The 20,989-nt window shown below is 52.9% G+C and overlaps 1 protein-coding gene across 2 annotated transcripts in view; it reads right to left on the reverse strand.

Moving 5' to 3' along the window:
- Window positions 1-4,913: 4,913 nt before the first annotated feature.
- Window positions 4,914-20,989, reverse strand: part of WDR4 (WD repeat domain 4) — a 23,888-nt gene continuing 7,812 nt past the window's right edge. The window contains exons 4-11 of one of the 2 annotated variants that reach the window (XM_003798123.3): window positions 13,522-13,678; window positions 12,540-12,652; window positions 10,400-10,460; window positions 8,206-8,304; window positions 7,388-7,452; window positions 6,554-6,737; window positions 5,759-5,828; window positions 4,914-5,233 (exon numbers count right to left, since the gene is read on the reverse strand). In XM_003798123.3, the coding sequence (XP_003798171.1) occupies window positions 5,046-5,233; window positions 5,759-5,828; window positions 6,554-6,737; window positions 7,388-7,452; window positions 8,206-8,304; window positions 10,400-10,460; window positions 12,540-12,652; window positions 13,522-13,678 (937 nt within the window). In that variant the 3' untranslated portion in view covers window positions 4,914-5,045. Of the gene's footprint in view, window positions 5,234-5,326; window positions 5,829-6,553; window positions 6,738-7,387; window positions 7,453-8,205; window positions 8,305-10,399; window positions 10,461-12,539; window positions 12,653-13,521; window positions 13,679-20,989 lie in introns of those variants that run through there. The other variant, XM_023518126.1, reaches the window with a different exon arrangement.

The following is a 20,989-nucleotide window of genomic DNA, read 5'->3' on the forward strand; positions in this document are numbered from 1 at the left end:
GGGGGACAGCTTGAGGCTCTGTCTCAAAAAAAAAAAAAAAAAAAAAAAAAGAAATGGTAAAGCCCTTGAAGGGGTGTGTCACTGAAGAGGACAGAGCCAGCAGGAAAGCAAGGAATGATGTCAAAGCAGTGCCAGCTACCAGAACAGCCCACATGGAGTCACAGCGACAGGGGCAGCAGAGAGGCTGGGAGCAAGGTGAGCGGTGCAAGGCCCTGTCTCACAAAACTGAGCGCATGCTTCATTCAGCCCCTCAACTGTATTCTGGAGGCCTTACCCCAACAAAGTGAAAACTTACATTCACATACCCATTTCTTAAAAAATCCACATGTGCTTGAATATTCACAATAGCTTTACAAAACATGAACAGCCCGAACCCTGAGGCAGTCCAGATGCCTGCCTGCCAGAGGCCAGCACGCCCCATGCCCCACCCCCAGGATGAGCCACAGACAGGATGACACAGGATGACAGCTGATACAAACCAACACTTTGGACGTATCTGCAGAGCACTGCACAGAGGGGGAAGGCCAGTTCCCAAGGTTACACAGGGTATGATTCCACTTACACAGCACCTTTGAAATGATACAATCATGGAAAGGGAGAACAGATTTGTGGTAGGAGTTAGGGCTGGAGACAGAGGAAGGGGCTGCCATGGCAAGGCAGCCAGAGGGACCCTCGGAACAGACCTGTTCTGACCACAGTGGTGGTCACATGCACCTACACACTCAAGGGCACATGGAAGGGCTCAATAAATCCAAAAGGAGATCAGCAAACTGGACCCTGTGACCACAATGGGTCTAGACCAGGCAGCAGTAACAACAAACCCGGGGAGGGGGGCCACCCAAATTTCTGGAAATTAAACCACAATTAAACCCATGGATCAGAGAAATCATGTAATGCAGCACATCGATGAATACAGGATATGGAGAGACGCAGAAAGCTCTTCTCAGGTGGGGCCATCGGCAGAGCTGCCAATCCCCTGTCCCGCTGACCTACATGTCCTCATGGCCCTGTGGCTAGCTTCCTCCGGGGTGGATGATGCAAGACTTAGTGACCCAAGGTTTTTAAGGTGACCGAGCAAGAGTGAGTGTAGGTCTAGACACAGGCAGGAACGGGCCCATACGAGTCTGCCTCACTCTGCATGGTGAATGCCTGGGGCTTTGCCCTTCAAGGCCGCTTGTGAATCACCACAGCCTCAAAGGCTGAGCTTGAGAACATGCAGAATTTTACATCCTGTGGTCAGGGTTTGGAATTAAGGATCAGCAGGATCTTCTCAGTGGAAGTGCCAGCCAGTAGTTATGCCTAGTCACTCCTGTGAATACACCCAATGGGAATGCTCACAGACATTCCCAAAAACACACCAGAATGCTTATCACCACACAGCTTCTGATAACTAAAATCTGAAGCTCTCCTAATGCCCATCAACAGTAAATGGCATCTTATAAGGGTACATGTGAATTTTTCTAAATGTAGAATATAAATGTCTTAACACAATAACTAAGAAAATGGCATGAAGGCTATGTTAACCAGTTTGATGAAAATATTTCAAATTGTATATGAAAATACCACACTGCACCCCATGATTGCATTAATGTACACAGCTATGATTTAATTAAAAAAACAAACAGTAAATGGACACACAGTTTCTTCAGTCAACAGTTAATGTAGCAACAGGAATGGAGACACCACACAGCAATAAGGTGGCTGCATCTCAGAGGGCTGAGCAAAAGCCAGAAGTGGCAAAGGATAAACTGACGTCAGCCTGGCCATTGTTCTTCAGGGGACAAGAAATGACCAGAAGGGAACATGGGGGAAGGGGAACCTTGCATTGATTGGCCAATGTCCTGTCATGTGGGTACAGTTACACTGTATTCAGGTGGTGACGTTTCAGTTTGCATCGTCCCCATACACTTCCCAGTTGAATCCTATATATACTATAATCAAAATGAAAAAAGAACAAGAAAGCGCTGAGAATTAAGAAACATGATAACCAGATTTTTTTAATCAAATAAGAGGTACAACAAAGTCCAAGGAATGATCCAAAAAGTACCACAGGCAGAAATTAAGAGAACAGGACACAGCAAAGACAGTAAAATGGAAGGGATAAGAAAGCCACGCCCTCTCACAGGGTCAGCAGATAAAACTCAAGGGACAATGACCTACTTTGCAAATCAGGAGATGGGGGGACCACAGACACCTCACAAAACAGCCACAAGGCAATCGTGGAGGCCAGGAAGACAGTGGGGTTGCTGTTGTAGGTGAAGGTTAAATTTGTGGATAGGATTCAGTACATCCAATTATAAAGGAAATCTCTGGGACAGCCAGGGTCATGCAAATGCAGGCTCAGTCACGGTCCCAGCAGGAAGAAGGCAGCACACTCAGCCTAGATGGACGAAGGGCCCTGGAGCAGGCAGGATGCTGAGGACTAGCGGCCACTCCAGCCTGGCCCCAGGCCCCCAGGAGGGTGCTGCAGGAGGGAACAGGGCCCAACACCCCTTTCCCACCCCCCATGCACCACCACACTGCCTGCTGGGCTTCCTCTGGCCAAACCCACCTAGAACTGAGGTCAACATGTGTCTTGGAACAAAAGTGGCTCAAACAGGTCTGAGAAAGTAAAGGGAGAATGACTCACCTAGTGAGCACCTCCTTTGTTTGACAGGGTGTCACGGCTGTTGGGAGGTTAGGCAGTGGGCAGCAAAGGTCAGGAGAATGAGGAAAAAGCAGTGGCCTGGGTGGGGGGCTGGAGCAGGGCAGAGGGTGGGGCGTGGCCCACTGAGCCCCCAGCCCTTCAGCGCTACACACCCACTGTTGTGCACGTGTGACTAAACGCAAAGGCAGAGAGACACAGTGATTCCCACCGCCCCTCCTTACTCTAACCGCAAATGATCTAGCACTGCCACAAGTAGCCTGGCGTGCCTGGAGCCTCCCAACCTCTCAGCAACGCCCCCGCCCTGTCCAGTGACCTGAAGCCACAAGGGCTCCAGCCCAATCTGAGCCACTGGCTGAGAACACAATGACCGATTACTGTGTCCCAAGACGTTCTCTCGGCCCAGCCCACAGGAAATACCCACCAGCGCCTGAAGACAAAGCATGTCAAAGTGCATGCAGACAGGTAGGTTTTTCTAGAAAAATTAACCAGATCTTTTTTAACACACACAGATTTAAAAAGGACCTTAAGTGGAAGGTCAACTTTCCTGTGGGGCACATGAGCACTTCTGGTTTTGCAGGTCACACTGTCAGATTGTGCTGCTGTAATTACCACAGGGCAGACGTGCGTTAAGCCCCTGGCAGTGGGACTGTGTCCCAGTAGAAGTTTATTCACAGATGCTAACATTTTAATTTCATGATTTTCAATTATGAAATATTAGTTTTGCTTTTTTTTCCCCATCATCTTAAAAATATAAAAGCCATTCTTGGTTCACAGGCCCTATACTCTCAGGCAGGACAGCGCCTGGCATCTGGCCATCACCTGCCCACCTGTCTCGTAAGTGACCAAACCTATATTTCTCCTAAAACCAAGACTTTATAGCAGGTTACTAATGAGAACATGTGCCTTCCCAGAGGCCCCGCAGTGGAAACCAGGCCAAGGTTCCTCACACAAATGGCCCGCCCCACCCCTGCTCTGGACTCCAGCCGTGCAGCTCGTGTGAGGACGGCGTTTCTCAGAGTACTGTTTCCCTATCAACGCTAAAAGAAAAGGCACTTATGAAAAATCTGAATCAGTCCAGCTTTTGAAATGCACAAAAGGACTTTGTTTCCAAGTCCCCACAGAGACCCCACACCAATGCTGTCACCCCCACACACAGTTGTCCCATCTTTGAGAGGCTGCTGTCAGAGTTGGCAGGGCCCACCAGTGAAAGAATGTTTCTGTCCAGATGAAGCAGTGAACGCTGCAGTCACGACAGTGTGGGTGCTAAATATCCCGCCCAGTGCCTCCTGACACCAGTTCCAGGCAGGGTGCTGGGCCTTGCTGGGCAGTATAGATGCAGTGACAACCCAGCTGCCACACAGAGGCCACATCACAGCAGTAAATACAGGGACGTCATCAACCCTGTCCCTGTGAGAGCGGTTTCTAGCACCCCAACCCACACCTCCCGACACAAGTCCACCTTGCACTGCCCAGCAGACCAACCTGCAGGACAGACATGTTCTTGCACGTCCCACGTGGGACCCTTGCATACAGAGCATAAGACCCGGGGCTGGAGCTGGGAGAAGCAGGAATTGATTCTGCTTGAGTCTTAACATCCCCATGTGGCAAGTGGCACCTGTGGGGCAACGTAAATGTTTTCATGGCCATTGTGTTGCCATGAAACCAGGTGCCCACAGAGAAAGGCCCAGTGCATGAATGAGGTTCTGGATACAGCAGAAACATGGGCAACTGCCTTTGCTGCAGGCTCCCCTAGCTCCACTAGGAAGATCCGGGGCTCCGAGGCACTTCCAGCACACCTTGCACGGCTCCCTCCACTGAAGGGGCACAGAATAGGAGCCTGTGCTCAGCAACACAGAATGTTCTAGAGCTCAAGGGACCACCCAGTCCCCTGAACCATGCTGGGCAGAATCAAACTACCACCAGCTATCAGCTTTTTCTTTTTGCAGTTTTTGGCCGTGGCTGGGTTTGAACCCGCCAGCTCCAGCATATGGGGCCGTCGGCGCTCTATTCCTTTGAGCCACAGGCGCCACCCCCTCTTTTTTTTTGAGATAGTCTCACTATGCCATCCTCGGTAGAGTGCTGTGGCATCACAGCTCACAGCAGCCTCAAACTCTTGGGCGTAAGCAATTCTCTTGCCTCAGCCTCCCAAGTAGCTGGGACTACAGGCGCCCGCCACAACACCCTGTGATTTTTCTGTTGCAGTTGTCATTGTTGCTTAGCAGGCCTGGGCTGGGTTCAAACCCGCCAGCCTGGTGTATGCGGCAGGTGCTGTACCCACTGTGCCACAGGCGCCGAGCCCAGCCTTTTCTTCTTGAGTGGAGATGCCAGGGTGAGGGGAAACAAGTGAAAACTGCCCAGGCTGTGCCAAGGCTGGGAGCACCACCACCAAGCGTGAAGCTCAGCAAGTCCAGGCTGCCCGCCCCGGCCTCGCCCTCTTGGCCTGCCCATTGGGCCCCGGCGGGGGACTCTGCTGCCGCTTCTCCCGCTGCTGCTGCAGTCGCTCCTCTTTCTTCTGCAGGTAGGAGGTCATGTTGTCAAAGGTGGTCTTGTAGAGACTGCTGAAGCTGGCCTCCACGCCGGCAGAGCCTGAGACAGAAACAGATGCCAGGTGGGGCCATGAGAGGAGACTCAGCCTCCAGCTGGGGTCCCCACATGCCCAGAACTCAGAATTCCCACAAGGCCCTCCTGAGGCAGGGCAGTGACCGGGTACCACCTGACACGGACTGCAGAAAGCACCTGCTGATATGGGATCCATGGCTCTCAGCTCCTGGCCCCTACGCCGGCTGAACTAGAGACCAGTTCCCAAGAGAACAGGGCACACCTGAGATCAGGAAGTCAAGCTGGGCCTGTAACCTATCAGTGGTCTCCTGGTTCCATGCTGAGGAAACTGCTGCTATGAGCTGCCCTCTGGAGACCATGAGGAAGGTGGCACTCTGCCCCTGGTGTGCCTCCCCCCAACTGCCTTCTGGATGGGGAGACGCAGACACCCCCACATCCCAAAGGCCTGGTCTTCACTCACTCCATGAGTCCCTACTGTGGGTCGCAGTCCGTGACCTGCTTTCTCTGTGCACAGCACTGGGCACCACCCTAATGCCAGCCTCATGCTCTCACCTTCTAGCATGGCCCAGTTCTCACGGAGAACATCAGAGACTTTCTTTAACACAGCATTTTCAGGAACCGACTGAAGATGACAAGCGGGACACGGTCATCAGAAGACAGGGTGGACATCCAGCCCCACATGCAACCCGTGCTGGGCCTGGACACAGCGGGGGCCTGGGAAGAGGCCAGTGACCCCAGCACTCCCACCAAGACACCAGGAGGCAGCACCACACCCTGTCCCAACCAGCCCTACCCAGGGCGAGCTCTTCCCGGCTCAGGGGCCCCAGGGCTGGGACCTCGTGGCTGACATTATTGAGAAGGCTGCTTTTCACAAAGAACTGAATGTTCCAAGGGCGTTTCTGAAGCTTTGGTGGATGAGCAAAGATTCACAAAGAACGTCCCACACTTCATCCAACTCATCCCCACATGAGTTGCCAGACAGGCAAGTGGGGGTCACCCCCCATGTCACTGGGAACCAGCTCTGAGAGGGTGCACAGTCCACGGCCTTCCTCCTCCTGCGTGCACTAAAGCTACATCAAATGCTGCCTTCTTCACCCAAGTGTGGGATGGGAGAAACACGCCAACGATGGTGACCCCCCAAAGGGAACTGCTATGGGCATCACCAATGGGACAAGCTGGCTGGGCACTCAGCTCCCCTCACTCACATCAGGCCCCTCAGGAGCAGCCTGTGGAACCCAGAAGTGACCTAGCGGGAAGAGACTCACATGCAGAACCAAAACCCTCCCTGTCCCCAGCAAGCTTATGGGACCACAGGCCTGGGGACGTGAAGCAGCTGCAGAATCTCACCTGCCACTGGCCGTCCACAGGCCTGCAGAGCACCAGGGGGGCTTCCCGACTGTCTTGCAGAACCCACAGGCCCTGTGTCTCCTCAAAAGCCACATCCCACACCCGGTGCTGGAAGGACAGTTGCTGTGTGTACACCAACTGCTGTCTGAGGGCGTCGAGCTGGAAGAAGTAGACCACAGGGACGCTTCCACGAGAAAGAAAGGACAATTACTGAGACCACAGGGAGCACCCCAGTGCCAATGCGAGGACACCATCGTCCGGAGCACCCAGCCAAGCCACTTCCCAAACCGGGGACAAGTGAGATGACACATTTGCTGTACAAGTTTGTAAACTCCAGGCTCCCCTGTTGCGTAGCAACAGATACCAACACTAGGCCAAGGGAGGGGGCGAGAGAAGACGCCATCCTGCCCGTGTTGCAGCAGACAGGACGCAGCACTGGGCTCAGGGCTGCCTGCTGGCACTCCTGTCCTTGTGCCTGCATCCTTACTTCTACAACAAGCCAAGACAACTTCCCCAGGACAAAGTGGGAAGTGTAGGAAGCAGCAAATACCCTTCCTGGAGCGCAGAGGGTGCTCGGGAAGAATCAGAGGAACTGCACCCCACTCCCCAACCCACCTCTAGCCAGGAGCTCAAACCATGCACAAAAGGCCTCAGAGAGGCCACTGCTACCCTGTAAGTCCAAGGAATTAAGCAGCAAGGAAAAGGATGGCAGCCTGGCTACGGACCCTTGTCCTAGAGGGGAAAGTTGTACACACATCTACAGCCTCTTCATTGAAGGGGACCCAGCCCATGGGCCCATGGAACAACCCACAACCCATTGCCTTGGCAGCTCACCTGTCACACAGAAGTGCGACGCAGCCTTCCTGGCACCAGAAGGCAATCCTGGACGCGGCAAACCTCTGAAAGGAAAAGCAGCTGGTGACCCGCCCGGTACCTACTGGGAACCCACACGGGGCCATCCAGAACAGACCAAGATGCTCACGGCTCCCACAGAATATCCAAGAGAAATCGGACATAAAGCTAGAACATTCTGGAAGGCAGTAGGGGAAAGGAGGGCAACTCTAACTCCCTGGTTCTCTAATGGACCAAATTGCCCAGACAGACAACGCGAGCTGCTCCGGTACCCTGGCCCTTCCCAAGCCTGTGAAATGCTCCAGAACCAACAAAGCTGATCAAAAGAGGAGGAGGGACTGGAGGACATGAGGGGACAGAAGGACATCACTGATTACAGATGTAACTGCCCAAGAGCTCCCACACTTCCTGGCAGGGGAAATGCTGAACATGGACCCAAGCCCCCTGAAAGGTGGAGGGAGGGCCTGGTACTGGGCAGCAGAACTGACACGCCTGAATGCTAACGCTGGTGCTCTGGGTGTCATAGGTCAGTGGCAGGCGGACAGGCCCACCCCGCTCAAGAAGCACCATTCATGCTCTCTCCTCCGTCCAAGGGGAACTAGAGGCCTTTCCGTACACCGGCCGTGCAGACGTAGGCAGGCACAGCACACGCTGATGCCATCAGAATGTGGAATATGGGGTTGCCCCACACTGAAAGGCTGGCAGCGACGGCACGGCAACCAGGCATCCTCCCACATCCCCCACGACTGGGAGGCGCCCTGTCAGAACCCAGTGGCCCCGGGGTGAGCACAAACAGTTACCTTGTGGTCCTGAGGCTCCGCCGGCTCCTGCAGTCTGGCCAGGTGACAGCAACACAGCTGATGGCCCGTTTTGTACTCCCAGAGCCTCAGGGTGCCGTCCTATAAACATGATAGGGACAGGTTAGCAAGCAGGGTCACAGGGCTTCCTCTAGCTCTGGGTGACACGGAGGACAGCTGGGGGTAGGGACTCAGTGGCAGCCACCACCACCTTATAAACGTAAGGCTCCCTGCTCACCCAATGTATGAAGAGCTCTTGCAAAACATCAAGAGAAAGAGGCAACCCAGGGCAGAATGGGCCAAAGACACCCACAACCAGATCATCACACACTAGGAGGTCAACACCCAGTCTGCTATGCCTGGGCCAGGCTGCACACATGCACGTGTAAGGGTGCAGACACTTCTGGGATCACGCGCTCACACAGGGGATGTGTGTAGGCTCATGAGCATGTCACCACTGTCACCACTGTGCCACATCACTGTTTAAAATGGGTGGAGAGAGAGGGGCAGTGCCTGTGGCTCAAAGGAGTAAGGCGCCAGCCCCATATGCCGGAGGTGGCGAGTTCAAACCCAGCCCCAAACTATAAAACAATTAAAAAATAAAATGGGTGGAGAGGACAGGTCCATTGGCTGCCATCAAGAATGCCAACTGGTACAACCTTTCAGGGAAGCGATGTGTATGCCAGGAGCCCCAGAGCTCTCAAGTAACCACATGAAAAAGTCTGTTTTAAAGAATGAACTCCTGCACTGACGAATGTGGAGGGCTGTGAGAGGAGCCTGAGTCTGCAGAGCGACAGGCAAGCTGCGACTGGTCCAGGCATCCACCCAGGAGCCGCCCCAGTCACTGGGGACAGACAGGCACACAGCCACACATACCGCAGGGCTCAGAGCTGACCAAAACTAAGGGAGAGCATTTGTGAGTGCTTCCAAATCGCCAGAAGAAAGAGAGGAAGAGTTAACACCCCAAACTGCTAGTGGTAGCCAGGTATCCACGGGGTGTTAGGAAATGAATGTATGTACACATCCCCACAAACACACACACGTACCCCACACACGTGCATGCACACACACCACACACTGTGCACACATACCCCCCCATGTGCATGCACACACACCACACACTATGCACACATACCCCCCCACACGTGCATGCACACACACCACACACTGCACACATACCCCCCCCACACGTGCATGCACACACACCCCACCACACACACTATGCATACACCCCCCTCACTATGCACACCCCATATACACCACTCACTATGCACACATCACACCACACACAGAGATCACCATGCACCCCACACACGTGCACACCCACACACCACAGCACATGCACACATCCCTCCTTTGCCACAAATTTGGCAAATAAATGTGGGAACCAACACATGCATCTATGGGCATGTTCATTCACTCCCATGCCTGTAATCCTAGCACTCTGGGAGGCCGAGGAGGGTGGATTGCCCAGAGCTCACAGGTTCAAGACCAGCCTGAGCCAGAGCAAGACCTAGTCTCTAAAAATAGCTGGGTGGGGATAAACATTCTTGTGTTCCGCCCACCATGTGCATGATATTTGAAAATAAACTTTTCTCTTACTAACAAAATAAAAATAAAACTAACTGGGTATTGTGGCAGGTGCCTGCAGTCCCAGCTACTTGGGAGGCTGAGGCAGGAGGATCGTTTAAGCCTAAGAGTTTGAGGTTGCTGTGAGCTATGATGCCATGGCACTACCAAGGGTGACAAAGTGAGACTATTTCAAAAAACAACAACCAAAAAATGTGTGCAGCCAGGTACCTCAAGAGCTAGTCAGTAGGTATCCTGCTGGGAGGGTGTCCACCTTCTGGGCAGGCTGAAGGGTGCGGCTCACAGGAGGGGTCTGACGTCCAGGAGTCAGAGGTCTCCCTGCTAGCTATCTTTTAACTGAGATGCTAACACTGGCGTGGATAGACCAGCAGCCCTCAGAACAGATGCCTTTCAGACCTGGTCTAGTTCACCACATGTGTGCATGTGCACACACGTACACACAAGTGCACAAGCCACTCTGAGCGACCGCTGTGGGCAGGCACAAGCCTGGGCAGCACCAAGACACAGCACCCTCTAGTGGCCAGCTGGTGAGGGCTAGGGAACCAAACACCCCCAACAGGGCCCTTTCCCATCCCCCACCCCGGCAGAAGCTGCACAAGGCACTCACCCCTGAGGAGGACAGGAGCAGCTCAGGATAAGCAGGCAGCACAAAGATGCGGCTCACAAACCTGAGAGGAGAGCAGAAGCAGGTGTCAGCCTCCCGGGGGGCCTGCAGACACCACCTGCTCATCTCAGAGAATCCTTCTGTCCCCAACCCCGGACCTCTAACAAAACCAGCCAGGAGGAGCAACACATGTAACCCAGTGGCAGCCCCTGGACAGACTGAGCGAGGCAGGACCAAACACCATGTCCTTGGGGTGACCACCACCCTCTGGGCAAGGGCACCTGTGCTGAAGGCTCCCCGGCACCTTCAGGCGAGACTCAGAAGCCAAGCACAGGGGAGGGGGCAGCCAAGCTAACAGGCAGCATGGGACCAGAGCCCCAACAGCCCCTCAGTGACAGTGCAGCCTGGCACCAGGACCGGAGGGCTTGCCTGCAACAACACGGGGCACAAAGTCCCAGCTGCTTTCATATCCAGACGGCCTCCAAGAGTGACTCAGCCACCCAGCTCTCCTGAAACCTGTCTTGGATGTGCTGGTCACAAATGTGGCCTCGATCACCTGCAGAGGAGACCGTCCTGCCTTTTCTTCCTTGCACTAGAACCATCCTCCCCCGGGCAGCCCACCTTCCACACAGGTACTTGAGGTTCCCTGAGGTACCCTCAGGCCCTATAAAAGAAACAGTAGCAACCCATAGTTCCAGACAGACATGGTACAGCAGGGTCACCACGGAGGGCGTGTGTGGCCTCACAGTTCTCAACAGGAAAGGATGGAGCCCACAACTCCATGGGTTTGAAACACAATTTCAAAAAATAAATTATTGGCTCGGCGCCTATAGCTCAACCGGCTAAGGCGCCAGCCATGTACACCTAAGGTGGCGGGTTCGAATCCCCAGCCCGGACCCGCCAAACAACAATGACGGCTGCAACCAAAAAATAGCCAGGCGTTGTGGCGGGCGCCTGTGGTCCCAGCTACTTGGGAGGCGGAGGCAGGAGACTCGCTTGAGCCCAGGAGTTGGAGGTTGCTGTGAGCTGTAATGCCATGGCACTCTACCCAGGGGGACAGCTTGAGGCTCTGTCTCAAAATAAATAAATAAATAAATAAATAAATTATTTATTCGATCATAGAAAGTGAGCACCATCCCTGCAGGGACGTGCTGCCTCTGCTGCCAGGACGCCCCTCCCCCTCGTCCCTGCATCTCCCCACTCCTCGCCACGACCTGAATTAAATATCTCCAATTTCGGGTGGCACCTGCTGCTCAGTGGGTAGGGCGCCAGCCACATACACCAAGGCTGGAGGGTTCAAACCCAGCCAGGGCCAGCTAAAACAGCACTGACAACTGCAACAACAACAAAAAATAGCTGGGCATTGTGGCAGGTGCCTGTAGCCCCAGCTACTTGGGAGTCTGAGGCAAGAGAATTGCTTATGCCCAAGAGTTTAAGGTTGCTGTGAGCCGTGATGCCACAGTACTCTACCCAGGGCGACAGCTTGGGACTCTGTGCCAAAAAAAAAAAAAAATACCTCCAGTTTGTTCCACTGCCTCAAATAATTTACTTTAAAACATTTCAGCCAGGGTGGTGCCTGTGGCTCAAAGGAATAGGCCGCTGGCCCCATATACGAGAGATGGCAGGTTCAAACCCATCCCCAGACAAAAACTGCCAAAAAAAAAAAATTTTCAGCCAATAAACTTCGCACTTCTCCTCCATATGAGTTCCACTGAGCCTTCTGAAGATGGTGCTCTCTAGACCATCCCCACCTTGAAACCTGCCTAGAAGGAGCACTCAGGCCAGGAAACTCACGGGGTACAGATGACTGCTGGGGTCAGAGGCTGCTCAATTCTCATAGAGTTAAATCACAAAACAATGTTCCTTGTCCCTCAGCACATCCACAGAACTGCCAGGCCCTGCCCAGAGATCTCTGTGCTGACGATAGAGTTTTCCAGAAGCAAGCCCTGGTCAGGAGGCCAACCCGGACTTCTCTAGTGAGGGAGAGCAGGCCTGAGGAGATGGCTCAGAAAGCACGCGGCCACCAGAAGACACAGCTGCAGGGGCCAGGGAGAGCCAGGGCCCCTCTGCAGAGGGTGCGCTAGCCCCAGACACCTGTGTTTAACCCACACCACTTTGTGCGGGAAGGGCCCAGGGGACTCACTCTGTGTGTCCGAGGCAGAAAGACTCAATGCTGTGTGGTGCAGCTGCCCAGCTCACCCGGATCTTTTCATCCCGGTCGGCAGTGAGGACGAAGCTGTCGTCAGGACTCACAGCCTGCATTGGGGTTGGGGAGCGAGAGCCTCCTGCTTGCTCAAGCGGTATCACCAAACGCCTGGATTCTTCCCCAGTGCTGAGTCCGCCTTGAAAACGTCCAGCAGGGGACTGCCACCCAATCCCCAAGAGGAAGGACCCCAGGCCAGCATGGGCTTCTCCTCCTCCCGTCCCCTAAAGCCCAGCCGTTGGGCCCTCATCCTCTGTGTGCAGGCCTCAGCCAAAGGAGAGTCAGCACTGTTCCTTTAGCACTGGGCCAGGTTTGCAGAGGGTCACAGCCACTTCTATCACCCTGTCTTCTCTGCCCAACAAACTTAAACCCAACTCCTGTTTCCACCCCCTCACCTACCGCACCTTCCTGTCTCAAGGCCTTCCCCTCCCTGCTTCCCCATGTCCCCACATCCCGTGAGGTTCCTGCATACCCCACCCCAGTTCCTGATGGTCCCCATATGGGTCAACCCCTGTTCCACCTTCAGCTGGGGGTCCTGGCCTCACCCAGCCTCTTGGGCACCTAGGGGCCTTGACACGTGGACAGGCAGGGTGGGTTGTCAGCACTGCTGGGACGTGGTGTCCATAAAGCATGTGACACAGTCAGCCAAGGAGGCCGAGCCGAGGGCTGCACCTGCACCTCCCACCTCCCTACAGACACCCCTGACCTAGGGTCACCTGGTGTCCGACTAGCACGCTCCTTGAAGCTAGAACCGCCACAGCTCCTGACTCATTTGTGCTCGCCCTGATGGTGCTCGGCCTTCCTAATGCCCGTTTCTGGCAGACGTGCAGAGGGCTCATGGGGGGCACTCAGGTGCAGACCCGGACCTCTGCCCCACCTGACCTTGACTGGAGCAGCCAGGAATTCCGCACATCCCACTCACCACGTCTAACAGCATAGACAGGTGTCCAAGTTCAAGACGGCCGTCTCCACACGGCTCCAACACCGAAAAGGAGTAGACATCTCCAGACTTGTCGGCTACCAAGACTTTCTCCTCAGAGGCGGTGAAGGTCAGAGCCGTACACCTCCTCACCACGGTCCTACAAGGCCAGAGAGACACCCCCAGTTACTTTCCACAAGCACAGGATCCTTCAACCGCAAGCTGCACATCCCATGGCTCGTGCCTCGGCCCGGCCACACGCTCCAGCTGCTAAGGACAGTGCCAGACAAGGAACCCGGACAGAGTCAGGGCCTGGGACAAATTTTACTTTTATAATATTTTTCTTTAAGGAAATTGTTCCCCACCACTGTCATTGTAAAATGTTGGGGGATTTGTTCTTTGACCCCCTCAAACCCTCATTATGTATCAAAAGATAGAGCTGAGCCCTGAACCCCCACTCTGAGCAGGCACTGCCTCAGCGTGCCTCCAGAGAGCCACCGGTCAGGTCCTGCCAGGGAACTGAAGATTCCAAGTGCCCACACCTGCTTCAGCCCAAGCTCCCAAGACCTGCACTTCCAACAGCTAGACCCCAAGGGCAAAGCAGACAGAGCAGAGCCCCTCCATGGCTGGAACAGACCTGGATCTGTCTTCCTGGGGCTCGGGCCCTCCTGTGCACCGCTCCTGTTCCCACACAGGCGATTCCCAAGCCAGCGCCTGCACTCGTGAGATTTCTCAGGTATAAATGCATGTGTCAAAACTGAAAGTATCACTTGCCACCATGTGTCCTCACTATTGGTTCAGAAAACCTGGCTGTAATTCACTGGGCTAGAAAAATGTCTCCTGAGCTGCCCAAGTTACAGGTCCTCCAGCCCTTTGCCATTCTAAACTGCACCCCCCAGAAAAGAACATTGTTGCCCACAACTTCCACCCAGGCTGTGCCTCAAAGGTTTCCTCCAGGAAGAGAGCAGCAACCAAGCTCCCCAGGCGCACGTCCAGCTGCTGCTCATGTGAGCCCCACGGGCCGGTGCCTCAGGCAGTCAGACGCAGATGACAGAGCACAAGGAACCCTTACACTGAACTGTTGGTCAGATGTGTAAAGGCCAGGAGGGTCTATCAGACCCAAAAGCCACCAGGATGCCACCCAGCACACTCTGCTATTCTAGTCACCACCCGCCCTCCCACCCAGCAGATGGGCCTCCCCACTCCCCTTCCCAGTCACCACCCGCCCTCCCACCCAGCAGATGGGCCTCCCCCCTCCCCTTCCGAGTCACCACCCGCCCTCCCACCCAGCAGATGGGCCTCCCCACTCCCCTTCCCTTTCCCACTCTTGTTCCCAAATCTACTCCCCTTACCAAAAAAATCTCCTCTGATTTTCCACTAGAGAAAGAACAAAGATTCACTCCACTTAATGCTGAAAACTTCCCAAGTCCAAAATTCTAATAAAATTTTAAGAAAAGAATGCTGAAGAATGGGCCAAGTTTTCGAGGGTGGCAATAACCATATGCCTGCCACCTGCCCCACCACCCATCAGTGTCACCCGGAGAAAGAGAAGGTGGCACTGCACCTCACACGGAGCCCAAGCCTCTTCCTGAGGAAAAGGGACGTGAGGAAGGCAGCCCAGGCCTCACCCCGTGGTTCACGGGTGGCAGCACAACGGCCGGCACACAGCTCCCACGAGCCACACTGCAGAGGCCCCAAGTCCTAACCTGGCATCGTGATCACAGGCAATCGCACCATCCATCCTCCGCTCCATCCAATGCAAACATTCCCCAAGCAGATTTGTCCCTGATGCCAATTCAAAAGCCAAGAGCAAACACAGGATTAGGTAAAGGGCAGCCGGCACCAGCTGTGTGTTCACTAACATAGCACAGGCTCAGCAACAATCTGAAATCCGAATGGCCACACGCACGATGCCAGGAGCACAGACCCCATCCCTCCAAGAGCAGATGGAGCCTGCAAAGAGCCCTGGGCACTCCCCTTCCGCCAAGTGCAGGGGCCTCACTGTTAGGAAGCAGGAGAGCAGCAGGCTGTCCGGGGACCCAGCCTCCCATTCATATGAAGTGCTGTCCCCTGGGCTGTGAGCACATACTAAGGCAAGTGACCTCTACTCCTGTCTCCATCTTACTCAGAACTTTTACAGCCACCCAGACATGACAGGGTTAATGTGTGCAAGACACCAAAGGAGTAAGTGCAAGCTCCCCGCCACTAACAACCACCAGCAGCCAGGCCTACACACACACAGTCCAGCCAGGTCCAGCCCATCCCCACCCCTCTGCTGGCAAAGGCCATTCTTTAAAAGGTAGGGCTTACTTCTGGCACCATGGGTCAAAAGCTTTAGAGCTGAGTGGTAAAGAACTAACCAGGCATTTTGCCTGCGTCTCTTAGGTGAACACTAGGAAGAATGGGACTCCTGGGCCCCACCAGACAGCCTAACAATGCAATTTAGGATAAAGGGCCCACACGGTACCCACTGTGCCTACGGAGAGGCCGGAGACTAAGCTCAGCCACCCAGACGATATCTGACTGTGCCCTAAGACTCAGGCAAGCCTCCCCACATGCGTTATCACAGACCAGTGCCAGGGAAGTACTGCTGTCACACCTCCACAAGGAGAGGACCCCTGGACACTCCACACTTGGAGCTCTTTGGGACACTGACTGACACATGTCTTCCCAGGCTGATGTATTTGGGTCTTTTCACTGCAATAAACAGTGACCTTGAGTAGAACTGCTTTCGGTGAGCTGTGAAAGGCATTCCTGTGAGTGAGTGAACTTGAAGGTAGCCCTTGGGACCTCAAAACCTGCCACTGGTGTCTGAAGCAAGAGTGGTTTTGCAGAATACTCCCTCGAACTCACATCCTCTGACTCAAATCTCCAGAGATGTAAAGGCAGGAGAGGTGCCGGGAACAGGATCATTTTAACAGTGGACACTAGAAATGCCCTAACTGTCCAACAACAGGGACAGTCACAGTGGCCACAGCAGACTGCTCCGGGAAGAAGAAACAGGCTACCGGCCAGCAGTGCTGACAGCTGCAGGTGACATGTCTTAATGCGATTATTCCATCTGCAGAGAACCTAGAGGGGCGCACCCAGAGTTACTCACAAAGGACTAAGCGAGATTTTCTTGTTCTCATTTCTACTTCTTTGTGGTCTCCGATTTTCTATATGAACCAAAATCAAGGGAGGAAAATGTAAAAATTAACATGGCAGGACTGTGCTACACCGAATTTGAGGGAAAGCAGAGAGAACTGAGAACTTATTCTCAATTTCCATGATCTACCTTCCCAGCTGAGAGAGGACCCCAGGGCACCTGCAAAGGCCTCGTTAGCACACAGCTCAGAGCAGCGCCAGGCTCCCTCCAGCCTTCCCAGCTGAGGCAGATTACTAGAAAATTCCAACCCAGAGTCTCAGCAGCTACCTGCAGCTCAGCCACATCCGTACTCCTGAAAGACCACGGAAAGCAAACCTTTTGTGGATGGACTCAGCTAATAAATGTAAGTTTCCTGATGTATGAAGAACTCATACAAATCCACACAAAGACCCACTCCCAAACAAAGATAAATGATATCAAAACAAGTTTGCAAAATATAGATGATTCTTAAGTATATAAAAATACCATGGTCTGTTTCGCTCATGGTACATATACAAGACACCATTGTTCTTCTATCAGAAGAAAATGTCTAAAATTATACAGATTAATGATACCACATTAGTCCAAGGTGGGGGAAAGGGGCACTCTTAAACTCTAGAAGAGACAAAAACGCCCTTGGAAGGCAATTTGGGATTGTCTACTTAAATTACAATTGCACATACATTTTGAGCTGGCATTTCTGGGGAATTTCTTCTACAAATTTACTCACAAATGTGAAATAGAGTTACTGGGTATGATTATTCATTGAAGTGCATGTTGAAAAATCCAAACAGCAAAAAAAAAATTTGGGGGGGGTGAGGGCAGAATCTCATTTTCCTGCCCCAAGTAAGAGTGCTGTAGCTTCATAGCTCACAGCAACCTCAAACTCTTTTCTTTTTTTTTTTTTTTTTGAGATGGAGCCTCAAGCTGTCCCCCTGGGTAGAGTGCCATGGCATCACGCTCACAGCAACCTCCAACTCCTGGGCTCAAGCGAGTCTCCTGCCTCAGCCTCCCAAGTAGCTGGGACCACAGGCGCCCGCCACAATGCCTGGCCATTTTTTTGGTTGCAGCCATCATTGTTGTTTGGCGGGCCCAGGCTGGGGATTCGAACCCACCACCTTAGGTGTATGTGGCTGGCGCCTTAGCCACTTGAGCCACAGGCGCCAAGCCAACCTCAAACTCTTGAGCTCAAGCGATCCTCTTGCCTCAGTCTCCCAAGTAGCTGGGACTACAGGCGCCTGCCACAATGCCCGGGTAGTTTTTTAGAGACAGTTTCTTGCTCTTGCTTAGACTCCTAAACTCAAGCAATCCACGGGCCTCAGCCTCCCAGAGTGCTTGGATTACAGACATGAGCCACCACACCCAGCCAAGGCAGCAAAATGGTAAGTGAAAAATATCCACCACCAACAGATGGATAGTTCATAAAACTGCTGCAGACTCACACAAAGGAATTCCACACAGCCACACCCTCTCTCCGCATTCTAACTCTTCCCAAAGCCTGCAGCCTGTATCAACACTGCCGCCCTTCTTTTCCATCCATCAGTTCCAGATGTGTCTTTCGGAGCCTCAATAGCCAAAGTTCAATTCTCCAACACAACCCTTCATTCCCAGAAGACATCCAGGTCTCCTCTTTACCCAGGTCTCCATCACTGCTCAGATCCCCTTCCCACGGGTGATCAGCCATGGACCTAAGGAGAGAGCAGGTCAGAGGGCAACCTGAGCTGTCACGTCACAGCCTGCAGCCCTGGAATCACCTGGGAGCTTGTCAAAATTACACCTATAACCCCGGCACTCCGGGAGGCAGGATGACTTAAACCCAGGAGTTTGAGACCAGCATGAGCAAGAGCAAAGCTCCATTACTAAAAAAACAAAAAAACTAGCCACTAGAGGTGGGGCACACTTGTAGTCCCAGCTTATCAGGAGGCTGAGGTGGGAGGACCACTGGAGACTAGGAGTTTGAGGCTGCTGTGAACTACGACACCACTGCACTCTAGCCCAGGTGACAGAGTGAATAAAAACAAATGAAGAACAAAAATAAAAACAAACAAAGAACAAAAATCCCAGACAATGTGGCCCCACACAGGCCGAATCAATCAGTGTCCTCACATTCTCACCAGACACGCAGGTGACTCTTGCACACATGTCTGTGTCAGAGCTTGGCAAAAGAATTACCAACAGACACCTTTCACTCTTGAACTTTCGGAGGCCAAAGTCCCCTCTGAGAATCTGATGTGAATACAGAAGCTCTCTACAACAGCTAATGTAAGAAAAACAAGAATAACTCCTATGTGATGAACTGTTCCCCCCAAAACCTGTACACTGAAGCCTTGACCTACTCAGTAGCTCAGAATGTGACCTTCACACAGAGGTGACAGAGAGGCCGCATGGGAGGACCCTAATCCAATCACACCAGTGTCCTTATAAGAAAAAGAAAAAGAAAAAGATGAAGACCAGGCTAGGGGGCTCATGCCTATAATCCCAGCACTCTGGGAGCCCAAGGCAGGAGGATCTCTTGAAGCCAGGAGCTCAAGACCAGCCTAGAGACCACGACCTGACTCAACAAAAAAATAAATAGGAAACGAGGACACAGAGACAGAGGGAAGACCATGTGAGGGAGGGCACGGTGAGAAGGCAGCCATCTGCAAGCCTCGGAGAGAGGCCCAGAGGAAATCAGCCCTTCCTACCAACACCCTGATTGTGTACTTAGAGCCTCTAGCACTATGAGATTAATCTGTTAATTCCCAGTATGTGACATCTTCTTTAATCACTGAGAGGAGAAAACTCCACCCCTCCCTCCTTCCCATCAATTTTCTCAAGAAACCCAAAGTTAGGGTTAATCTATGTAGCATTAGAGAGCCCCTGTGCCCAGAGGTCCCCATGGGAGGGGCTCAGGGGCAGACACCTCAAGGCCACAATGAGGCCTTCACACAAACCTTAAAACATGTCACCTTCTATGTCCCAAACAACCTTCTAAAGTTTCAGCAATCCTGGCCAGAGGACGCTGTTTACAAGCCTTTCAAAATAAGGATAACGTGGGTGGTGATTGTAGCTCAGTAGTTAGGGTACCAGCCATGTACACCAAGGCAGGTGGGTTCGAACCCAGCCCCAGCCTGCTAAACAACAATGACAACTGCAACAAAAAAAATAGCCAGGAATTGTGGTGGGCGCCTGTAGTCCCAGCTACTTGGGAGGCTGAGGCAAGAGGATCACTTAAGCCCAAGAGTTAAAGATTGTTGTGGGCTACTGACACCACAGCACTCTACCAAGGGCAAAAAAGTGAGATTCTGTCTCAAAAATAAATAAATAATAAGGATAATGTGAATTCACAGCAGTTAGTTAATAACAGAATTAATTGGTATTACCATTTAATACATAACTTGGACACATGACAACACACATTTAAGAGTCATTTTCCCGGGATGGTGCCTGTGGCTCTGGGTAGGGCATCGGCCCCATATACCAAGGATGGCGGGTTCAAACCTGACCAAACTGCAACAAAAAAATAGCTGGGTGTTACGGCAGCCACCTGTAGACCCAGCTACTCAAGAGGCTGAGGCAAGAGAATCACCTAATACTCGGGAAGCTGAGGCAAGAGAATCACCTAAGCCCAGGAGTTAGAGGTTGCTGTGAGCTATGATGCCACAGCACTCTACGAAGGGCAATATAGTGAGACTCTGTCTCTAAAAAAAAAAGAAAAAGAAAAAGAGAGAGAGAGTTGGCTCGGTGCCTCTGGCTCAAGTGGCTAAGGAGCCAGCCACATACACCTGAGCTGGCAGGTTCAAATCTGGCCCAGGCCCGCCAAACAACAACGATGGCTGCAACCAAAAAATAGCCAGGCATTGTGGCAGGCACCTATGGTCCCAGCTACTTGGGAGGCTGAGGCAAAAGAATCGCTTAAGCCCAGGAGTTGGAGGTTGCTGTGAGCTGTGATATTACAGCACTCTACTCTACCCAGGGAAACAGCTTGAGGCTCTGTCTCAAAAAAAAAAAAAAAAAAAGAGTCATCTTCCTCCTGGCAAGATATCACTGCCCAGGGACGGGAGCAGGAGGGTGCACATGGAGGGAGACTGTCACATCACTGCGTACTCTTTAATTTTGTTCTGTTTTGCCAGGTGCAGTGGCTCACACCTGTAACCCTTAGCATTCTGGGAGGCTGAGGTGGGTGGATTACCTAAACTCGGGAGTTTGAGACCAGCCTGAGCAAGAATGAGACCTTCTCTCTAAAAAATAGTCAGGTGTGGCTCAGCACCTGTAGCTCAAGTGGCTAAGGTGCCAGCCACATACACCTAAGGTGGCGGGTTCGAATCTAGCCCGGGCCTGCCAAACAACAATGATGGCTGCAAC

Source organism: Otolemur garnettii, unplaced genomic scaffold (genome assembly GCF_000181295.1).
Source record: "Otolemur garnettii isolate 467f Iridium unplaced genomic scaffold, OtoGar3 scaffold00128, whole genome shotgun sequence".
Classification (NCBI taxonomy): domain Eukaryota; kingdom Metazoa; phylum Chordata; class Mammalia; order Primates; family Galagidae; genus Otolemur; species Otolemur garnettii.